This window comes from Lynx canadensis, chromosome B3, assembly GCF_007474595.2.
Source record: "Lynx canadensis isolate LIC74 chromosome B3, mLynCan4.pri.v2, whole genome shotgun sequence".
Lineage (NCBI taxonomy): Eukaryota > Metazoa > Chordata > Mammalia > Carnivora > Felidae > Lynx > Lynx canadensis.
In genome coordinates, this window is record NC_044308.2 from 25,749,010 (window position 1) to 25,772,712 (window position 23,703).

Sequence of the window (23,703 nt, forward strand, 5' to 3'; positions counted from 1 at the left end):
CTATGTGTTTCAAAAATATATTCTCCAAGTCTACAGGTTATCTTCTCATTTTCTTGATAGTATCTTTCACACAGACTTTTTGTTTTGTTTTAACTAAATTTTTCTTTCAATGTTTATTTATTTTTGACAGACAGAGACAGAGTTGGGGCGGGGGGCAGGGCAGACAAAGAGAGAGACACAGAATCCAAAGCAGGCTCCAAGCTCTGAGCTGTCAGTACAGAGCCTGACATGGGGCTCGAACCCACAAACCGTGAGATCATGACCTGAGCCAAAATTGGACGTTTAACCAACTGAGCCACCCAGTTATCCCCACATAGCAGACATTTTTAATTTAATGAAGTCCAGCTTATTATTTATTTAATGGATCACATCTCTGAAGTTATATCTAAAAACTAAGGTTATCTGGATTTTCTTTGTGTTTTCATCTAGGAGTTTTATAATTTTGAATTTTACATGTAGGTCTGTGATCCATTTTGAGTTAATTTTTGTGAAAGTATAAGGTTTGTGTCTAGATACTCATTTTTTTTTCTTTTCATGTGGATGTCTACACCAATTTATTGAAAAGACTATCTTTTATCCACGGTATTGCCTTTGCTCCTTTGTCAAAGATCAGTTGGCTGTGTGGGTCTGTTTTTTAGCTTTCAGTTCTGTTCCATTGATCTATTTGCCTATTCTTTTGCCAATACTATACACACTGTCTTCAGTACTGTAGCTTTACAATAAGTCTTGAAGTTGGGTAGTATCAGTTCTCTGATTTTGCTCTTCTTCAGTATTGTACTGGTTATTCCTTTGTCTCTCCACATGAACTTTAGAGTCAGTTTGTCAATATCCACAAAATAACTTGCTGGGATTTTTATTGGGATCAAGTAGGGAAAAACTGACATCTTGACATAATTTAGTCCTACTGTTCCTGAACATGAAATAACTCCATTTTTTTAGCTCTATTTTGATTTCTTTCATCAGAGTTTTGTAGTTTTCTTTATATAATCCAGATTGCCTTGGCACCAAAACCAGAGATACTGCAAAAACGACAAAACTTTGGACAAATATCCTTCATGTATAGAGACACAAAGTAATTCTTAACAAAGTATTAGTTCATTGGGTTCAACAACAAAGTGAATAATACACAATGACCAAGACCAAGTAGAGTTTATTCCAGGGATGCAAGACTGAGATATAATCCACTATTTTATTTTATTTTTATTTTTTTATTTTTTTTAAATTTTTTTTTCAACGTTTATTTATTTTGGGGACAGAGAGAGACAGAGCATGAATGGGGGAGGGACAGAGAGAGAGGGAGACACAGAATCGGAAACAGGCTCCAGGCTCTGAGCCATCAGCCCAGAGCCTGAAGCGGGGCTCGAACTCACGGACCGCGAGATCGTGACCTGGCTGAAGTCGGACGCTTAACAGACTGCGCCACCCAGGCGCCCCAATAATCCACTATTTTAACATAATAACGAAGAAAACTAAGATAATAATATCAATTGAGGCAGGAAAAGCATTTGACAATATTAACACCTATTCATAGTAAAAATTCTCAGAAAACTAGTAATAGATGGGACATCCCAGAATTTGATAAAACACTTCTACAAACAAACAGTCACAATGCAAACGTGTAATTAACATTACAATTAATGTAAAAAAAGACTGAATGGTTTCCTAAGACAGAATAAGTCAAGGATGTCTGCTTTTACCACTTTTACCTCAACATAGTGCTGGAAATTCTAGCCTGTGCAAATAAGGCATGAAAAGGAAATAAAGGTGTACAGATTAAAAAAAAACAACAACAACAAAAGAAAGATAGTTTTGTTTATTTTTTCTTAATCTTTTCACCTTTTGTTTCCTTTTCTTATAATACTTTGTTAGTTAGGACTAATGTTTACAACTTCCTGTCTAGTTGTTTTACACCAATTCTTGAGAAAGAGATATTGAAATCTCCAAATATAAATGTGGATTTGTATTTTTCTGCTTTTAGTTCAATCAGTTTGTTATGTCTTGGTGGCTTGACCATTTATCATTATATAATATCCCTTTCTGTCTCTGGTGATTTTCTTTGCTTTGAACTCAGTCTGATATTTGAATAATATTTGAGTGGTATTTATTTTTCTTATTTTTACTCTTCAATATTTATATATCATTATGTTAAAATAAGTTTCTTATAGACATCATATAGCCACGTAATATTTTTTAATGACTTGGTCAATCTATGTCTTTTAATTGGTATATTTTCATCATTTACATATAATGTATCTTTTGATATGTTAGGCTGTCATTTTATTTATTTATTTTTGTTTTTTGTTCTTTATCTTTCTCATTTCTCTATTTTCTTTTTTCTGTCTCCCTGTTTGTTAGCTGGACAATTATGATTAGTTGTTTTATTATGATAACATTTTGACTTATAATATTTTATACAGTTCTTCTTCAACTTGTGATGGGATTGCATCTGATAAACCCAGTATAAATTGAAAATATTGTAAATCAAAAATGTATTTATTATACCTAATCTATAGAACATCATAGCTGAACCTAGTTTACCTTAAATATGCTCAGAATATTTATATTAGCTGACAGTTGGACTAAATCATCTAACATAAAGCCTGTTTTAACAATAAGGTGTTGACTATCTCATGCAATTTATTAAATGCTGTACTAAAAATGAAAAACATGCAAATGGTTGCATGGGCACAGAATTGTTGTAAATATATCAATTGTTTACCCTTGTGATCACATGATTGATTGGGAGCTTTGGTTCACTGCCACAGCCCAGAACAAATATTGCTAACTTGGGAAAAGAGAAAAATTCAGAATTTGAAGTACAGTTGCTACTACATAGCAGTAAGTTTGACTCCCCAAAACTTAACTACTAATAGCTTACTGTTGATGAGAAACTTTACCAATAACCTGAACAGTCGATTAACACACATTTTGTATATTATAGGTATTATATAATATATTCTTACAATAAAGTAAACCAGAGAAATAAAATATTACTAAGAAAATCATGATGAAGAGAAAATACATTCACAGTATTATTCTGTAATTATAAAAAAATATATCTGTGTATTAGTGGAGCTGGACATTCAAACCCATGTTGTTCAAGGGTTAACTATATACATAACTTATCACAGTCTACTGGTGTCTTCATTTAACCAGATCAAATGAAAAATAAACCTTACCTCCGTTTACATGTGCTTACCTTCCCATAATTATAAATACAGTTGCCTTAAAGATGTTGTCTATATATGTCTAGAACCATATCAGGGAGTTTTATAATTTTTATTTGAACCATCATACTTAATTTTACAAACCCAAGACAAGAAGGAAATTCTATTGTATTTACTCATATTTTTACTTACTGTGTTCTTTTTTTATTCTCAGTGTTCCAAGATTTCTTCTTTATAACTAAGTTGTTTTATAATAAAATAATAACAAAATATTTTATAATAAAACTTATTTATAACTAGCAAACTGTCTTTAGGTATTTTTGGGCAATAAATTATCTTTGTTTTTTTTTTTTTCATTTGAAGAGGTTTGATTTTTCCCTTCATACCTGATGGATATTTTCATAGGATTCTGTACTGATAGTTCTTTTGGCACTTGAAAGATGTGCTCTTTTATGCTTGCTTCCTTGTTTTCTAATAAGAAATCTGATGCCATTCAAATCATTTTTTGCTTGGAGGTAGGATGTCATTTTTCTCTGGTTACTTTCAAGATTATTTTCTTTGCCTTTAGTTGTTAGAAATTTAACTATGCATTGGTGTAGATTTCTTTGAGTTTATTCTGCCTGGGCCTTGCTAAGCTTCTTGAATCTATAGATTTTTATGAAATTTAGAAGTTTGAGCAATTATTTCTTTGAATACTTTTTCTGCTCCATCATCTTTCTCTTCTCATTTCCTGATTCCAATGACATGAATATTAGATTTTTTTATATATCCCCATAAGTTTTGAGGCTCTTTCATTTTCTCCTATTTTCTCCATTTCTCACGTTATTTAATTTCTGTTGTTTTATCTTTGAGTTTACTCTTTCCTTTCTTTCCTCCATCCTCTTTATTTACTCATATATCAAACTTTTTATTACAGTTATTGTATTTTTCATTTCTGTGAAGGTTAATTTGTGTGTCAACTTGACTGGGCGATGACATGCCCAGATTTTTGGTCAAACATTATTCTGGGGGATGTCTGTTAGGATGTTTTTGGAAATGATTAACATTTAAATTAATAAACTGAGTGAAGCAGATTGCCTTTTCTAATGCGGGCGGATGTCATTCAACTAGTTGAAGTCTTGAACAGAACAAAATGTTTGGCCTTCCAATGATATGGGGAAAGTCCTCCTGCCTGACTGCCTTAATCAGGACCACTGGCCTTTTCCTGCCTTGTACTCAAACTGAAACACCAGCTCTTGCTAAGCTTCTTGGGCTCCCAGTCTGAGATGCATAAGGCAAGAATAAAGCCACAGAACTTACTACTGGGTCATCTCTTGAGTACCAAGATCCCAAGACCTGTCTGCCTTATTCTTTCTACCTTTCAGATTCTTCCTATATTTTATGTCATACATATCCAGATTTTCTAGTTATATTTAGTGAGAGGAATAGGGGAAAACACATCTCCATTCTCCTGGAAGTAGAAGTCCTCTTGCATGTATTTTTATTATTATTTATATTTCCTAGGGTTTACTGAACTTCTTGAATTTCTAAATTTGTCTTTCACCAAATTTGAGGAATTTTGGCCATTATCTCTTCTAATATTTTTCTCTCCCATCCTTCTTTTTCCATCTGGAGTCTAATCTAATTAATTTTTAATGTTTGTTTGTTCGTTTATTTATTTATTTTATTTATTTATTTATTTATTTATTTTGAGGTAGAGAGCACAAGCAGTGTAGGAGGAGAGGAAGAATCCCAAGCAGGCTCTGTGCTGACAGCATAGTCAAAATCAAGAGTTGAACACTTGGGGAACCTGGGTGACTCAGTGGGTTAAATGTCTGATTTTGGCTTAGTTCCTGATCTCAGGGCTCATGAGTTTGAGCCCTGCCTTGGCTCTGTGCTGACAGCTTGGAGCCTGGAGCCTGCTTTGGATTCTTTTTCTCTGTCTCTCTCTCTGCCCCTCCCCCACCTCTGAAAAATAAATATTAAAAAAAAAGAGTTGGAAAAAAAAAAAGAGTTGGATGCTTAACCGACTGAGCCACCCAGGCACCCCTCTTTATTCTTTATATTGGATAATTTTTATCACTCTGTCTTCAAGTTTACTGACTTATGTCATTTCAATCTGTGACTAAATTCATACAAAAAATTTTTATTTAGTGTATTTGTTAGTTTTAGAGTTTGTATATGTTTCTTTAAAATCATTTCAATGCCTCTGCTAAGACTTACTCTTAGTTTTTCATTACATTTTTTCATTACAAACCATTACATTTTTTTTCCTTTACACTCTTAAGCATAGCCATTTAATCTGCTTTAAAATCCTTATATGCTAAATCCAGGATCTGAATCCTCTTAGGAGCATTCCATATTGATTGTATTTTCTCTTGAGTCTGGGTCACTTTTTTGTGTTTCTTTTACGTTTAATATATATTTTTAATTCTTTCCTGGCTATCTCAGTGTTGTATTGCAGAGACTGGATTCTGTTAAATTTAGAGTGTCATTTTTTTTTCTTTTTTAGTTAATTAACTTGGCCAAAGGAAAACTCCAAACACTGTCTTTCCTATAGTAGGCAACAGATGAAATGTCAGATGGTTCTTCTACCTTAGTTGGGCTGGTAGGATTATGCTCCATGTATGTATAATTCAGGGTAAGTATACATATCTGGGTAGAATTTACATACATCCATTACATCAAATTTGTGATTTCTTCTCTGTGGCTCTTTCCTTTCTAGAATTTTACACGTCATTTTTCAGATGTGCTATTCTGATAGTCTACTTTTCCTTTGGTTCTTCGAGCCAGGAAGACCAAAGGAATCCATCCAAGCTTTAGCCACTTCACAGCTCTGACTCAAAGCTTTTTAAGTAGAAAGGCATTCCCTTCCTCTGAGCCAACTCCGTCCAGTCTTTTCCTCTATTTGTTCACTCTCCAGTGCGCTTCAGGGAGTTCTCTTTTACATGGTGTTAATAGTAACAACTATTAACAATCACTTTGCTGTTACTGGCAGGGGAAGTTTGTTTGATTCCAGGGGTTTCCTTTTGTATTACTTCTATCATTTCAAACAGGTTTTTGGAATTAGGAAAGGTGTATGTGTGTGATGAGCCAAAAGTTGGGTTGGATGGAAATTTTTTTTTTTCAAACTATGACCTTTAAATGCCAAGGAGAGATTCAACACACATTTATTTGGGAGAAGCAGCATAATGGAAAGCGACTTTCACCAGGATTTATTTAAATAATATGTTGCCATGTGGAGGCTGTGCACATCAGTGCTTGAGATGAAACCTTCAAAAGATCCTGAGGCATCTTATTTGGGAATCACTGATTCATGTCCCTGAAGGAAAATAAATTGTTCATGTCCCCAAAAGGAAAATGAGTTGTATAATGTAAAATTAGACCCCTCTTTGCATGTGAAAATTATGCTCTTTATTTGATCAAAGGCAAAACACTAAAAGTGAAATTGTCATTTTTTTCATCATTAATTAAATAAGATCAAATTAATGGGCTATAATGACAATGGTTTACAGGATAGGCAGCACAAGAGCAAATTTTGGTTAAAGAAAATATGTGACCCTCTAAATCATTCTTCACTAAAATATCTCGTATTCAACAGTCAACCAACTATAGTTAAGTCATTTATTACATTCAGTGATAAAATACACATCTGATAGGATCTCATCACTTCTATAATCAGTGATACCAAATGGGCTCAGTTTGTGTGTGTGTGTGTGTGTGTGTGTGTGTGTGTATTTTGAACTCAGTAGAGAGCCCCAAACAAATATAAACATTCTTGAGATTTTGAACTCTCATGATAAATTTATTTTTTTTATCTGCCTGATATTTTGAAGATTGGTTTGATTTAGATGTTGATTGTTTCTGTATATCTGCTATTAATATCATTGCTATCAGGGGCACCTGGGTGGCTCAGTCTGTTAAGTGTCCGACTTCAGCCCAGGTCATGATCTCGGGGTCCGTTGAGTTCGAGCCCTGCATTGGGCTCTGTGCTGATAGCTCAGAGCCTGGAGCCTGTTTCAGATTCTGTGTCTCCCTCTCTCTCTGACCCTCCCCCATTCATGCTCTGTCTCTCCCTGTCTCAAAAATGAATAAACGTTAAAAAAATTTTAATATCATTGCTATCAAATTCAAAGTGATTTAAAGGATTTTCTTCATACATCATGTTTATATACAGTTGCCCAAGAAATGAAAAACTGCACAAACTTTACCTTTCCTCAGCTTATATGGTTTCAGCTCAGGATATAATAATTTTAACAGAAGAAATGTTATTTAATTGTGTCTCTTACTTGTCTTTCATCTTTTTGATTTACTAAAAATAGCTGCTTGGCCAAGTAGTTCCCTCATTCCATGGGCATCTGAGCACAGTGCAGAGGCTAAATGTGATAGTATAATGAGTTTCAAATTACCCAATCCAACAGTTCTCTGCTATTAGGAGACAAAGGAATGCAAATAGGTGTCATTATTCTAATGAGCCACATGCTCTGGCTTCTCAATGCAGGACTGAATTAACAGACATTTCTGTTATTGCTCTCTCTACTCTCAAGAATTCAAACAAATGTTGAAATTAGCCCTAGTTTACAAAGGGATCTTTCCTAGTCCACAAAGAAATTCCTTAAAGATAATGGCATGGCTTATATTTGGAAGCAAGTGCTTAAATCAAGATTTTTTAGGAATTAAAAAAAAGTTTATTTTTTGTTTATTTTATTTGTAGAATGATGCATTAAATAGTAAATTAAGTCATGAAACAACATCTGGATTCATGAAAATATATGCTAAAATTAGATGTGGATGCCTGTTTGGTAAACATCCAGTGGAGAGAATTTCACAAAATTAGGGTAAATCTCACTGTAGTAAGCTATTAGTTCATTCAAACATGTGGAATTATGACACTGTTAACTGCATTCATCATGCCCAGCAACTCAGCATGAGTGTAGGTGATCTAGAACACAGGTTTCAAAGTGTCTAATCTGCATTTTAGTCTGTGAGGTCTGAGAAACACATTGAAGTTCTGTCTGTGTTGTGTCTTAGATGCACTAGTTAACTGTGATTACTATTTAACAGCTACACTGGGTGTGTTCTCATGCTAGATGCAGTGAGAATCACAGAAGCATCAGTTCTGCTCCCAAGGAGTTAATGGACACGTTACATAATAAGGTTAAATACCCCTGTACAGCTGAAAGCCACTTGGAATTCAGATGGGGAAACTCATCATGGGGATGATATTTTATTTTATTTTTATTTATATATTTTTTTATGGGGATGATATTTTAAACTGAACCTGGAAGGATTTGAATAGGAGGGTAACAGAAATAAGGACAAAGCACAAATGACTGGGGGTCACTTAGTAGAGGTGATGAACACCTCTTTTGGGCAAATGACAGGATGGCATAACCATTCAAATATGAAAGTGTAAAAGCAGTAGACAGAGTGGGAGAGGTTTGTGGAACAAGGGGAGGATGTGCTGGGCTCACTACTAGGTAGGTGACACCAAGAGCTAGGAATTGCCCTGAAGCACTAGAGACACTGAGAGTTGAGAACAGCGTGGTGACCAGATGTGACAAGGGTGTTGGCCAGATGTGATCCAGGATCAAAGGGGGACACGAGTCAAGGGTGGCATCATGATTTTAAGACTATGTGACTTTGGAAATCTATTTTCCCTAAGGAAATTGAAAGTGATTGGAAGGAACTGCTGGTTTCAGTTAAAAAAGCTGATTGGTTTATGAAGTGGTGGGAAATTACATGAAGGGATTTCTTCCTAATGTTACTTCTAGGCTTTTGCTCTGCTTCTCACTCCTTTTCACAAGGGGAGGGTCTTTTCTGCTGGGTGGTGACTGGCCTTAGTCCTTCTTTCCTGATTGGTTCCCATTTAAGTCCATGGACACAGACAGTGTATTCTTTTTGACTCTCTCTGTTAGACCAGGCAGCAGTGACCATACATAATTTTACAGACTGGATTGTGGAGTGGTTATGGGCCATTTGATTAGCAACCCTCAATCATCCACTGTAATTTCTTTGGTAACAGGGCAGAAATGTTATCTGCTCATCTCCATCTGCAGATAGCTACCCTTATGTCTCAATTGATTCTAGGCAAGGAAAAAGGCATAGGTAACTTTTACCTACTGAATTCAAAGCAGAGATATTGGTATCTAGTAGGCCATTAGACATAATGTATCTACATACATTTAAAGCTTATGAAGTTTGTAATATAAATTATGCAATTGATGGGTCAAGTGTTGACTTGGATTTTAGCACAGAATACTGAGGCTCAAGGAGGTTGAGGACCCTGCAGAAGGTCGTATAAGTGATGGTTAGTGAGGTCTCCTTAGGCAGTTATTCTGCTCATTGCCACCTTCCATTTCAGAAGAGAGAGGAGGGCTGAGGACATGGCTGTCAGAGAACTTAAATTCTGTATGTTTTCAAATTACCAAAATTCGGCTCATTGGGTACATACTAATCTGCATTTCTTCTAACATCATAGGCAATGAATGCACAAGGTAAAATGGATTTCCTGTCTGGTTATTGGCAGTTCCTGGGTTCCCAAGTGTCCATGCAACCTATCAGATGAGGCTAACCAACGGTCTTCATACATTGGGTTTGCTTTGACTGACAGTTAAAAAGTCAATTTAGGTTTGAAGATCTTTTCAAAGTTTGAAGTTTGGATCTGACACAAACCAAAATTCTTCCCAATATATGGGTATGTTCCTAATATTTATTAAGCAACCTACTGTGTTAGGAATATGCTAAATGTCTAACATTGATGAATATACTTTGCCCTCACAGTGGCCCTAGGATATGGGAGTTATTTTCCCTAACTTACAGATGCGGAAATAGAGGTTTAGAGCACACATTGGCTGTTGAAGTTCAGAGTCACACTGCTATATTTCTTTCATAGTTTAGCAAACACTCATTGCTTTTGAAAGTCCTTATAAATAAGGGTTAAAAGTGACATCTCTACCTTCTAATCAGGATTTGCAAAGCTAGACCTGGATAAACAGAAAGTGTCAACCCAGGAAAAGGAGCCACTCAGAAAGCAGTGATGAATTCCCAAGTCAGTTAAGAGTGAAAGTATTTAAAACCTTCCTGCCTTGCTGTGCTGATATATGGTTGACAGGAGGCGAGTATTATGTTTCTAGAGTTCTAACTCGTAACAAATGATAGCACAACAAACCTGATTGCCTCATTTACTGTTGTGCGTGGCTAAAAGATGGAATGCCATGCAGCTAACACAAAGAGAATAATTTAGTGCTAAATACCCAGGGTGAAATGCACATGAGTGTCATTTATTCTCACCCTTAATCTGATGAAGAGAGAAGAACTTAGCAATACTGAACTGAAATGACAGAGGCCACACTGGCTCTTGTTGTTATCATTAATGCTATTAACATTATCAATATCAATAGGCTATTTAATACTAACAGTTTGAAAAGCAAGATGTTATGAATTATTAGTTTGCCTTATAAGATACACTCATATATCACTTTGTGATTTCAAGTAACTTTTATATAGTTAACAATTATTATTTTATTGGGTCTTTATTATAAATATTATTATACACACACACACACACACACACTCACCAAAAATGGAGAAAGAGGCTGAGAGATTATATGCCCAACAAGCCTGCATGTATCAGAGTTAGCCTTGTGCCCAGCCAGTGATCCCTGCAGCATAGACGTGCTTCCCTGCTCAACATGCCACTTAGCCTCAGAGCTCAAGGAGAGCCATCTGCAACTGTGTGCCATCTCCAACACCACCGTAGAAAGTAATTCCCAGCACTGCAGTCAAGAGAGCAGATGGGGTGGGGTCTGCACCTTCCATAGGCCTGTACCAGTCTTCACACCCACCTCAGTGCCTCCTCCACCACCCCAGTACTCCTATCTGTGACCTAACTCCAGGCCACCAGAAAGGACACTTGCACCTCTAGACCTCTACCACTTTTCAGAATGCTCCATGTGTCCTGATGTCCTCTCTCTCCTGCCTCTTATATGCTCTTCACCTCCTTTCCCTTCTTTCTTGAGCAGATTTGGCACCAAGTAAGTAGCTCCATGGGGGAAACATTGTTTCCTGTGTTCTGTACTGTTTTTAGACACGTCTGTGTTCCCAGATGTTCCTAACTCTCAGAACTGACCCTGGTCACTCCAACCTATTGCCTTGAGATTTGAGTTCCCTTATTGAGCTTTAGGATTAACATTTTCTGATCTACTCACATTTCCCAAGGGTTGCGGGGATCCCCTTCTCTTGACCAGAGGTCAGACTTACATCTCCCCTATGGATTGGGAAATGGAATGAGGAGTTGTTAATGGGACATCTGTAGCACTTCTCACTAGAGTTGTAGTCAGAGGGAGGCCAGCTTCACAGGAAGCAGCTCTCCCCATTGTGAGGTGGATGAACTGAGAAAAAGATACACAGCAGGTGTATAAGATGATAGAAACAGAAGCTTCCTGAGCCAGTCTGGGGACAGTAAGAAGCCAGGGGATATAGTCTCATACCATCTACTGTCTGCTCCACACTCACAGCCTTGACCAGAATCCAGCAGGGCTGCTCTGCTAAAGTCCATGTCTGAGTGCCACAGCTCTTTAATAGTCAGGGTCCTATAACATTTACAAAGTAGGAGGGAGATAGAAATCTCACTGTCATTTATGTAGAATGCAGGGAGCCCTCACAGTCTTATTAGCACATGCCCAGTGATGCCTATGACCAGACATTTGGAAAGCAGCTTGCCAAGGTAGAGGCATCATCAGCCCCCACATTCATCTCTCCAGAGAGAGAGCCACCCATCTCCCCAGGAGAGAAGGGAAATTACAACAGTATGTACCTGTGTCAGGGAAGCTTTAATGTGAAAAATATAGTTATATATTACCTAAAACTTGAAAATGAAGGTATGTTAATTTAAAAAAAAAGGCAAGGATACCACTCAACATTTACCTGCAATGTGAGTGAAGTCTAGCATCCATGATATTTCATTAACTGTTATAATGGAGTCTACTCTATTTACTTCCATTTCAAATCATTAGTATGCAGATAAATCTCAGAGTCATCACTCATTTTAATGGTTCTGACCCCACCCTTGCTTAGCAACTTTCTGGTAAGTTGGCTTATCACTTGCCCTTTGCTCAAGGACAGAGTACACTGGTTACTGAAAAACAATATTGAGTATCACACATCTAGGGGGAGACATCCAGCAAAAAGATAGAGAATGAGGGGTGCCTGTGTGACTCAGTCAGTTAAGCATCCAACTCTTGATTTTGGCTCAGGTCATGACTGGATGGGTTCATGAGTTTGAGCTCTGTGTTGGGCTCTGCCCAATAGCACGGAGTCTGCTTTTTCTCTCTCTCTGTCCCTCCCCTGTGCATGTATGCATGTGCTCTCTCTCTCCTTCTCTCAATATAAATAAACTTTTTTAAAAAGATAGAGAATGATACAAACTTACTAAAAATATTTCAATATAGAAAACTTTTGGGTAGGCCTCAGCCTATCAATAGTGATGCTATCACTTAGGTTAGGATGCCTGGGCACTTTCCTGGCCATATTACTCATAGTGAAACCCTACAGACATTTCTCTTAGTGGAGCCAGTGCTATAGTGGGACCAACTCTTGTGGTTCTCATTATGATTGCAAGATTAATCTCAGCAATAGTCATCAGGGAACTTTGAAAAAACATTTATTACTCACAAGTCCTAGAAGGTACACAGCACATCTGGGGGCATATGGCAAGGTCACAGGTAGAGAAAGGGAGCGAGAGAGAGGGAGCACAGAACCAGAATTTTCCTTTATTTGGGTCTAGGTTGGGGTGCCTAGGGTTTGGCAAGTTCATTCTTTATTGTCAAATTTAAACCATAAGAGCAAGAATTAGGGCACAGGAAGGGAAAAGTGGGGTGACTCAAGTGGTCAGCTATCTAGGTCACACTGTGCTTTCTAAAAGGGGAATATCATGGGTGGGGTGGCCTGGCTCTTTATTTAGTTGTGTAGCTAGCAGTATGTTCTAGAAGGCTGCCATGAAGTAGATGCCTCAGCAATCAAAAGCTTAACATCAGGTGCTTGCCTTACAATTAAAAAAAAACAACAACAACAACTTATTGTCAAGCACTTTCACTACAAAGACCTAAATACATGGAGAGACACATCATGTCCATAATTTAAAAAAATACAATACCAAAAGATGTCATGTCTCCCCAGTCTATAATATATACATCCAGTTCAGTTCCAGTATAAATCTCATCAGAGTATTTTTATGGAAGCCTAAGCCAATTCCAACATGTATATGGGTGAGCAGAGGAAAAAGCAGGGGCCCCTGAAGAAGAAAAGAGGGGTATGTTACCCTTCCAGTTATTGGGGTCTTCTAAAGCAGGACAGGAAAAGAGAGCTTAGCAGAGGACCCAGCAAAGAGAAAACCAGTGCATGACAGAAACCTTACTTGGCAGAGCAAACCCTGAAAGTGAGTGGCTGGGAGAGACGGCTTAATAATTTTGGTGGCAACACAGAAAATCACATGGAGAAAATGCCATTGGATACTTCTGTGTGGAAAATATATACAGAAGTCAGCTTCCAGTAAGGCCCAAATGGTGAAAGACAATGTGTTAAAACTTTGATAATGCACATGTAATATAGTGTGACCTCAGAACAGCAAGGGCCTCTGAAATAAGATGCAGAAAAATGAAAAGACTGATAAATTTGACAAACATTAATTTTATCAAAAAATTAAAAAAAAGAACACAGTGAAATAGCCAAAAATTTGAAGATATTTGCAATACGTAGAACGAAAAGTGTCAGAATATGTAAAGGAAATATGAGTCAAAACATGAACAGATTTCACAAAGAAGACATAGGCGAAGCCCAAAAACAAAACAAAACAAAACAAAACAAAAACCAACTTTGTTTAGTGACTTCTGCTTCTGTCCAGGAAGTAAAACTACAAAGCACACAGTGCAATGGTTATCATAAAATTCAGAATACCAGTTTGTAGGGAGGATGTGAGTTTTCAGTGTGTCATGCACAGGGAGTCGTGAAGCTTCTTCTGTTTTCCTCTGTATTATGCTGAGTGCAACATACATGCTGATTTCATTATTTTTCAACTGTATGGATACTCTTTTGCACATAAATAAGAATAAAGGTAGTGATGTGCATTAGCAAAGAAACTTCTACGCTTTTTAGTAGAACTCTTGATCATTCCAGAGCCCATTCTTCTGACTTCTACCTGTTAAGATCTCTGATCCAAATGCATAGTTTTGTTGGCCTGATCTAATAGAATTGCTGCTCCAGGGGATCCTTCACAGTGCAGTGGGCTTACTCAGCTTGGAGTAGAGTTGCAGAGCATGCTGTCATACTGAGGGATGGCTCCCCTGCCAGCAGTGTCATCAGACCTCTGCAGTTCATCCCTCATCTCCTGAGACATCTACAGATTTCTCATCTCTATGGGTACATGGTTCCTTTCAAACGTGCTTGAGGGTCATGCTCTGCTTAAGCAGCTGGGAGCAAAGCAGACCTCTTTGTTCAAAAGGTGTCAAAGTGGTTGGATGTGGCATCTATTCAGATTCATGGGCCTGATCATGGGACAGGTATGCTAGCTTACCTTCAGGGGCCTCAAGAGACAACTGGAACAAATGAGCCTGTCAGTTCTTCAAAGCCAGCTGCTCTTATGTAACTGCTTTTGCCATGGTGGCCAGATCCTGCTAGGTCCTGTGACCACTCCTGATCCATCATCTGAAGTCTGTGACACAGGTCTCCCGGACAGCACATTCCCTGTGCCCTCCCACCACAGTGCCTGCTGCTCCGGTGGCTTTGCTGTTTCCCCCTCACCTTCTCATATTCTACACGCTGCAGCACGCTAGGAAGTCATTTACCACCCTTTTTTATCCACCAACACTACTCTGGTGATCCCATAAGCCCAGGCTTCAGTTGACATCCATATGCTAGCAACTGGAGAGATCCCATGTTCACTCGGTACCATTCCCATGAACTAACTTATATAGCCAGCTGCTCCCTCAGGATCCCCAAGTAAACCCCTTGTAGGTATCATTTCTGATACATTGCACCTGCACTGCTGCTATTTCACCAGAAGCCAGGTCCTTCCAGAATCTTTGCCATCTTAAGTGCAAATGAACTGTCCAGATGTCCAGCCTGGCCACCTTCTTCCTGTCACAGGTTACATGATTCATTAGCAACTGGACAAATCTTCCCTTTAACATGTATCCCTAATTTCTCCTCTTTTTGCCATTGCCCACCACTGTCATATTCCACCTGGATTTTTTTTAATGTTTATTTATTTTTGAAAGAGAGAGGGGAGGGCCAGAGAGAGAAAACAACACAGAGGATCTGAAGCAGGCTCAGTGCTGTCAGCACAGAGCCTGATGTGGGGCTCGATCTCATGAACCATGAGATCATGACTTGAGCCTAAATTAAGAGTTGGACGCTTAACTGACTGAACCACCCAGGCGCCCTTTCACCTGGATTATTTTAATGTTGCCTTAGGCAGTCTCCCATTTCTGTCTGGTTCTCACTGACATTCTATTCTTCCATCTCAACCAGACAGATCATTTTAAAGCATAAGTTATAATATGTCACTTATTTGCTTAATCCCCCATCCCTACCTCCATGTCTTCTGATTAGCTCACAGCAAAAGCTATAAAATATCCTGGAGACACTGTTTTATCTGATGTTTTCCTCTTCCCTCTGCCCTCTTCCCTGTCCAGCCACACTGCCTGCCTGGCTTCTCCTCAGGTATTGCAGGCATGCTCCTGCCTCAGGACCTTTATAGCATCCATTCCTGGGATGCTCTTCCTCCTAACAGCCTTGTGGTCAGCTCCTGAACATCTCTTGGGTCTCCTAAGTGAGGTCTTCCTAGAGAAGCTCACTTAAAATTGTACCTCTTCCCTCTTCATAGCTTGTAGCTCTCCATAGCAATTACTCACCTGTTGTATGTTTTATGTGTATTTTTCTCCCTCCTCTGGGAGAGAGCCTCTGTTCTCCATCTAACTGTTCTAGTTTTCTATTGCTGCCTGACAGGTTATTACAAAGTTAGCAGTTTAAATCAATATGTAACTAACCTTACTGTGGTAATCATTGTACAATTTATACATCTATCAAGTTATTACAATGTATATTTTAAATTTAAACAATGCTACATGTCAATTATATCTCAATAAAGTTGGAAAAAAAGAAAAAAAGAAAAACCACCTTTATTGTCTTGTAGTTTCATAGGTCAGAATACAGTGTGTTTGCCTGATGTCTCCGTGCTGGGTCCCACAGGCTAGAATTATAGTGTCAATAGGGCTGACAGTAGCAGGGCTACTTCCAGCTTCATTCAGGTTGTTGGCAGGATTCAGTTCTGCATGGCTGTAGGTTGGAAGTCCCTGTTTCCTGCTTGCTGTCACCTGGGGGGTCATTCTTACCCTCTAGAACCTGCCCACTTGCCATGGCCCCTTCCTCCATCTTCAAAGCCAACAATGACAGCCAAGTACTTTCTTCATGCTTCAAATCTCTCTGAGATGGATTTCTGACTGGCTCCAGCTGGAGAAAGTTCTCTGTTTTTAAGGGCTCAAGTGATTATATTGGGTGCACTGGGTTAATCCAGGATAATCTTCTGATTTAAAGGCCCATAGCCTTAACTCCATCTGCACAGTGCTCTTTGCCATATAAAGTAACATTCATAGGCATGACACCAACGCAGGTCATATCTACCATGCCACCCTCCCACCAGGACAGTGTCAGACAAGACAATAAGTACCAGTTGCAAAGTGGAACCTTTATCATAGCTGATGCACTCAGGTGCTCCTCCACGTGCTCTACGAATTTGGTCATTATGGAGCTTGTATCATGATAGCAGGAGCCCTAAGAAGTAGCTACTGTAACCATCCCATTTTACAGATGGAAGAACTGAGGCACAGACCATAAGTTACTTGCTCAACACCACAGAGCTGGGAGAGCCCCCGGCACTGTAGTCTCAGCCCATGTGATAGCGTACCCTAAAGAGCAAATACATACTGGGAAACAGGCACTGATTGCTGACCACTCAGATCTCTAGAAATGAGAAGGCCCTATCTGAACAGTGGCGGCATCTGCCTTGGTTTGACCACCTGTGCAGTCTTCAGGTCCTTTAACTTTCCAACCATCTCTCTTGCTACTTTTATAGACATTGTTGGTTGTGCCAGGCTGAAAATAATTCCATGTTTATACCACCTTCTGTGCTCCAATACAGATGCATATCCTAATTCCGAAGTTGTCTATGTGTGGACTAATGGAACCACTAAGTCAGTGGTGGTGGCAGAAGATGGCTCCAGGTTGAACCAGTACCACTTGATGGGGCAGACAGTAGGCACTGAGAACATCAGCACCAGCACAGGTGAGACCAAGTGCACATAGAATGTCACACCCTGGGAGAGCTCAGTGTTCCTGTACCATGCTAGGGGTGGGGGAAGGGGGCATGCCTCCTAGGAACACCTGAGTTCTACTTAGCAAGCTGGGGCACAGCTGTGGTTGTGTGGTGCTGTCCACGGGAGCCCTCCAAGTCAGATCCCTGTTCTTGCAGCTGCACACGGAGGCACCAACTGCAGTGGCTGCCTAGCAGCATGAAGAGCCATGGGAGGCATTGATCTGTGATGTGTTTGCCCTCATGTGAGCAGGCCCCTGTGATCGTAGGCTCTGCCTGGAGGTGACATAGACTTCCTTATATAATGCAGTCCCTGCTCCCAGCATTGAGACATAGAGGCAGTAGTCTTTTCAGGAAAGGTAGACAGCTTCCTACAAGTACTCCTATTTACCAGCTCCCCCTACCAGGAGGTTTTGAAAATTTCTAAGAAGATTTCCCAAGGGTTGAATTTTGGGGAGTACAACCAAGCAGAACAGAAACAGCTGAGACCTCACCAAGAAAGAAGCAGAGGCTCTCACTCTCATGTACATAGGGCCGGGCTGAGTACCACAGGGGCAAGCCTGGCTTCACCTGATTCAAAATGGGTGAGGTGTTCCAAAGGAACAAAATATGTTCAAGGTTCTGCACCTGCAGGGTGCATCCTTGGCTGCTTCCTGGCCACAGGAGGCCCAGCCCCAGCAGTCAGGAGCGGAGGAGACCCCAGGGTGCCAGAGAGTCTCCATATGGCAGAGAAGAAAAGTATAACAGGGATGGAGTGGGCCCTGTCACGGGGATGAGTTCTGCGCTCCAAATGATACCCCGGTCAGCTCCAAATGATACAAACCTCAGGGCTGGCAGGAAGCTCATGGACATTGAGTGCATGCCTCCTCTACATACAGGCTCCTAGAGCCTACCCATTAGCCTGGTGCTGGGCATCCTGGGGAGAGGGGAGAGAGCCTGGCAGGATGGTGAGGATGGTGGCACCATGAGGATGCCTAGTTAAAGAGAAAGGAAGAGGAAGCAGGCCTAATTTTATGGGAACAAGTGAAAAGGTAGCATGGCAGATGTCTGGGGTAAAGAAATGCCATGCTGATGGAGGATGCTGCTGTTTGGAGTTGTTTCATACAGTTCTTTAAAAATGTGTAAACGGGGTTTCTGCCTCTATGTGCATTCTAAAAATATGGTCTTTTTTAAAACATTATCTGATATTGCTACCCTTAACTCAAAAATAAAACAAATGAAAGAGGGGGTGAACGGATGGGCAAAATGGGTGAAGGAGAGTGGAAGATACAGGCTTCCAGTTATGGAATGAGTAAGTCACAGAAACACAAGGCACAGCATAAGGAATATTGTCCATGATACTGTAATATTGTAATAGGGATGTATTGGGACAGATGGTAGATACACTTGTGGTAAACACAGCATAACATATAAACCTGTTAAATCATTATGTTGTATGCCCTAAACTAGTGTAATATTGTGTGTCAACTATACTCAAATTAAAAAAAAAAAAACAGAATGAAAAGAACAACAATAAAAGCATTATAAGTAGGAGAGTAATATCAAACCCTACTGCAGGGAAATAGACTGGTATTTCCCCTCTCCTTGGGTGTTAAGAAGAGGCAACATTGGATCATTATAAAGATTCAGTTCTTGCTATTAAACATAGCTCATCCTCCTTCTCTTTGTCGCTGTTTCCTTCTGGTGTGATAAAACCTGCTCAGTCCCTCTCTGCTGCTCTGACCTGCCTTCAAGCTATGGGGAAAATGTGGCCTGCCAATGCCGGTGTGTCACAGACACTGCTAGGAATTTTGTTTTTTTTCTGGAAGGGGGCAGATTTTGCTACATGTGATCTTAATGGTTCCCCCTGCCTCTGACATCTGGCATGCTGAGAGAAAAGGCACGTAGGGACCTCCACAGCTGGCCATGCTGAGCTCTGGGCTTTGATTCCAATAGCACATGGCAGATCTGTGCTATCTGACTCAAAGTACCAATGCTCCACATTGGTCTCTGGCAGACCCTCCCCCCACCCCCAAACAGATGGCTCCCACCCAGGTCTGCATTAGTGGCAGCCTCAAGCCCTTTCTCCCCACTTTGCAGTTCTATCCAGCTCCCCAGCCACACCATCTACTCCTTGCAATTCAGCAAAAGAACTCTTGTCCTCAGATCAGCTTAACTCTGCCTCCACTCCTCAAAGCAGCCTCCCCATCTCCCTAGGGAGGTGTATATTCAGGTAGCAGTCACACAGATGAAAGGCACAACGTAGAGTACAGACAGTAGTAATTGTTATTATGTTATATGGTGAATGATGGTGACTACACTTATCATGGTGAGCATTAAGTAATGTACAGAATTGTCGAATCACTGTGTGGTACAACTGAAACTAATACAACGTCATATGTTAACTATATTTTTTTCAGAAAAAGGAATCTAGCATTAGAGACTTTCCAGTTGACATCCACTTATATACCCTCCAACCACAACCCATCTCAGCTCCTTACCAGTTCACCATCAGGGCAGCGTCATTCTCAGCAATGAATGGGAGGTCCCCTCTGGCCTCCCACACAGCCAGGCAGATCCAGAGAAGGCACTGGGGCATCTCCAAGGAAATGCCCCGATCTCCCCTGGTAGGTGGCAGGAGGGAGGGGCTGCCAGACCAGTGGCCTCCTCAAACTGCTGTTCTTCACCCTCCACCTGCGTCTGTCACGGAGTGCAGAGCCTGTGGGGAGTGCTTTCCCCCAGCTCCTGCCAGCTTTCCCTGGCTGGGAAATAGGGAGAACAATTCTCCACCTGCAACAGGGCTCTGTGATGTCCTGAGTTATATCTGGAGAGGCTAAATCCTGAAATCCTGATGGCAGTAGCAGTGAGGGGGTGGGCAGAGAGTGGCACAGATTGTGACCAGGGATTAGGAAAACACACAAATCTGATTTCCCCAGGAAAAACATCCAGCAGGAAAGGCTCTTCAGAGGCTGGGGCTCAAAAGACTTACAGAATGACGGCCAAGAAATCTATGCATCCTCTTTCATCTCCTTCATCCTAACAATACAAACAAATAGTTGTCCAGTGGGAAGGTGGAAAGAAGGGGACTTCTGGACTGCCTCTGGTTCAGGGGCAGGAACCATAGGCAGGACTGTAGGACAGGTGGTTGCCCGAGTTAATTTGTTTATTTGCAGGTGAATACACAATCATGACAGCTCATTTCCATCTGAAGCGGAAGATTGGGTACTTTGTCATCCAGACCTACCTTCCCTGCATAATGACCGTGATCTTGTCACAAGTGTCCTTTTGGCTGAACAGAGAATCAGTCCCTGCCAGGACAGTGTTTGGTGAGTGTCCCCAAGCCAGGCCTACACTGGTGTTTTGTGACTGCTTCTAACTATCCCCAAAGAACAGCCTCTGAATGACTAGTGCTGTCTGTTCTGTGACCTGGAAAACAAACAGACCAATTAGTAAAGAATTCAATGTTAAGGATATGGATTTAGGATTGCACTATAACAAGGTTTTAGGAAATGACACTTGGTCTATTTGATCATTGTTTCCATTTTGAAAAGCTTTTTGCTGGTAAGCTTTTTTTTTTTTCTTTTTTAGTTTTGAAACTGGTAGCAATCTGTCTTATGTGAGATTTTGCTACAGTATTTTCACACTTCTCCTAAAGTACTGCTTTTTACGTTATCAAGCAGTTTTCTTTGAAACGTGATACCACTTTAAAATTAACTCCCAACAGGCATTCAATATACCATATGTGGTATGGTAATAATAAATTATATATCTATATATCATATATACCATCGTATGGTGTCTATGATATGAATATATGGATATTTTCATGTATAAATAATAAATATATATTATATACACATATATATAAACATACATATACAAATATATACATGTACACATACATACACATATAGGATAACCATTTAGTAGAATAACATCATTTGACATCCCTAAGACATAAATGAGGTTTAGCAAGATCTAGTTCAGGAGGTACCTCAGCATAGCAGACATAGTTCAGCATTTGACTCTTACCTGGAAATTCTGCTTCCTCGCATTTCAGTAGTGATACTAAAGGTAGTTTTGCAGGTCAGTTGCGGTAATGGATGCTCACATATTTCTAAACTGTAAGGTATACTTCATGCCTCAGCTCTTACTGTTGCACTTTCCCTTGAAAAGAAGGTAATCGTGACCAGCATTTTATGTTAACACTACCATAATTCTGTGGGAAGCTTGAGAGCCCAGGGAGTTTCTAAGTGAGTGTCCCAGGAGTGTTCCTGTCAGGCTATCTCTCTACCTCCACCTACATGGCCAGCTTCACTTACCCTGCTTCATCTAGCTTCAGGAATGTTTCGGAGAGGTGTGGAGGTTGACTTATGGCTCCAGGTCTTTAGGGGAACATTAGTAGGTGGCTGAGAAAAAAAAATAGTTTGGACAATGTTGCATATTAGCATCTGTTTCTTCTTGGAGATTCCAGATGCACATTAGGGTGTTAAAGGACCCAAGAAGTTGCAAGAAGCCTGTTAAAGGTCATGCCAGAACACTTTCCAAGTACAATGATTAAGTGGATTTCTAAGAAAAATCAAAGATGCCTACTATTTAATAATTAATATTTAATTTATTAATATTAATAGTGATTTCTCTTGATTCTATTAAGAATTAAGTGGATTCTATTCTATTAAGAATAGTGGATTTCTATTAATTCCACACATGGTACCATGTTCAATAAGGACATATAAATACCTTTGAGGGATGACATTGGATGAAAACTAAGCTGCTGTGACCACCAGTGACATTATGCACTTGGTGCTGTACTGGTTTCCTAAGGTTATATAACAGAGTACCATGCCCTGAGCGGCTTAAACAACAGAAATTAATTGTCTCAGATCTGGAGGCTACAAGTCAAAATCAAGAGGTCAGCAAAGCTTGTTCCTTCTGAGGGTTGTGAGGGAAGGGTCTATTTCAGGCCTCTCTCCTTGTTTCTGGCAGTTTCCTGGCTTGTGACAGAGAATTCCAGTCTTTACTCAGTATTCTTCCTGTGTTCATGTCTGTGACACCTGTCATGTTGCATCAGGGCCTGCCTTAACAATCTTATTTTAACCTGATTATTTCTGTAAAGGCTGTATTTCCAAGTTAGTTTACATTCTGAAGTTCTGGAGGTTAGGACTTCAACATATGAATTTTGGGCAAACACAATCCAACCCATAGCAGGTGCATTGTGCCCACACCCTATGCACACAAGTGCACCCTTGTGCAAACAAAACTGTGGTGAGGAGGAAGACACAGAGCATGTGGAAGTTGTGTGGGCTATAAGGGTCCTGCAGATCCTTGTCTGAATATGGGTTCTCAGTTGTCAGCTAGCGAAATGGGGTACATTGCTAAGTATTTTTAAATCTTTAAACATGTCACCTGTGAATGGGGATAATGACACCCATCAAGAATGTAGCTTAAATCAATCTGGCACTTAGTGGATGCTATATAGATGGCTTGTAATCTGCCAGTCCTGAACGTTCCCCTCCACATATCTGGCCTTGCTGCATGATCACTGCAATGTTTCCACAGAAGCCAAGGCAGACTGGCCACAGACACCCTGCACAGTGGCTTTTAGGGGACATTGATCCCTCTTGGATGGAGGGAAGTACTGAGACTCAGATTCAGACATGGTGCTTCTACTGCACTCAGCTTCTCAGTTCCTCAAGGTCTGCAAGTTGGGTTAATACATGTAAAAGCAGGTTTGTCTCTTCAGGTTGCCTTGAGTCCACTATTCATAGGGTGTCTAGCAAATTTTTGTGAAACACTTCACCAGATGCTATGTGAATGTCATTACCTGTTCTCCATTGGGTATTGCCCCCATGGAACAGAGGAACACTACCTATTCAACACATCTTTGTTGAACAAGAGCTATTTGCTATTTGCTTGGTTCAAGACAATGGGGACACAGAGTATGTGTATATATCGGACCCAATCCCTACCCTCCTCAGCTTGTATTCTCGAGGAAGGAGCCAATTAATAAGGTAAATAAAATAAGCAATAAAATAGCAAATAAATGCTATGAGTGTGTTAAATGTTATGAAACTGTAGAGAGTAGAAACTGTAGAAACTGGTAAAGATAACTAGTTCACTGATAAAGGTAACTAGTTCCTTTCCTGTCTTCATCTGTTATGGTCAGGGGTGTTATACTGGGGTCTGGGGGCCAGTACTGATCCCTGTTTC

General features: G+C 39.9%; 1 protein-coding gene across 1 annotated transcript in view; it reads left to right on the plus strand.

The window, feature by feature from the left end:
- The window catches only part of GABRA5 (gamma-aminobutyric acid type A receptor subunit alpha5), an 82,172-nt gene that overhangs the window by 53,899 nt on the left and 4,570 nt on the right, over positions 1-23,703 (plus strand). Inside the window, 2 exon segments of the mRNA XM_030317582.1 lie at positions 17,344-17,487; positions 20,667-20,819. Of these exon segments, the coding sequence (XP_030173442.1) occupies positions 17,344-17,487; positions 20,667-20,819 (297 nt within the window).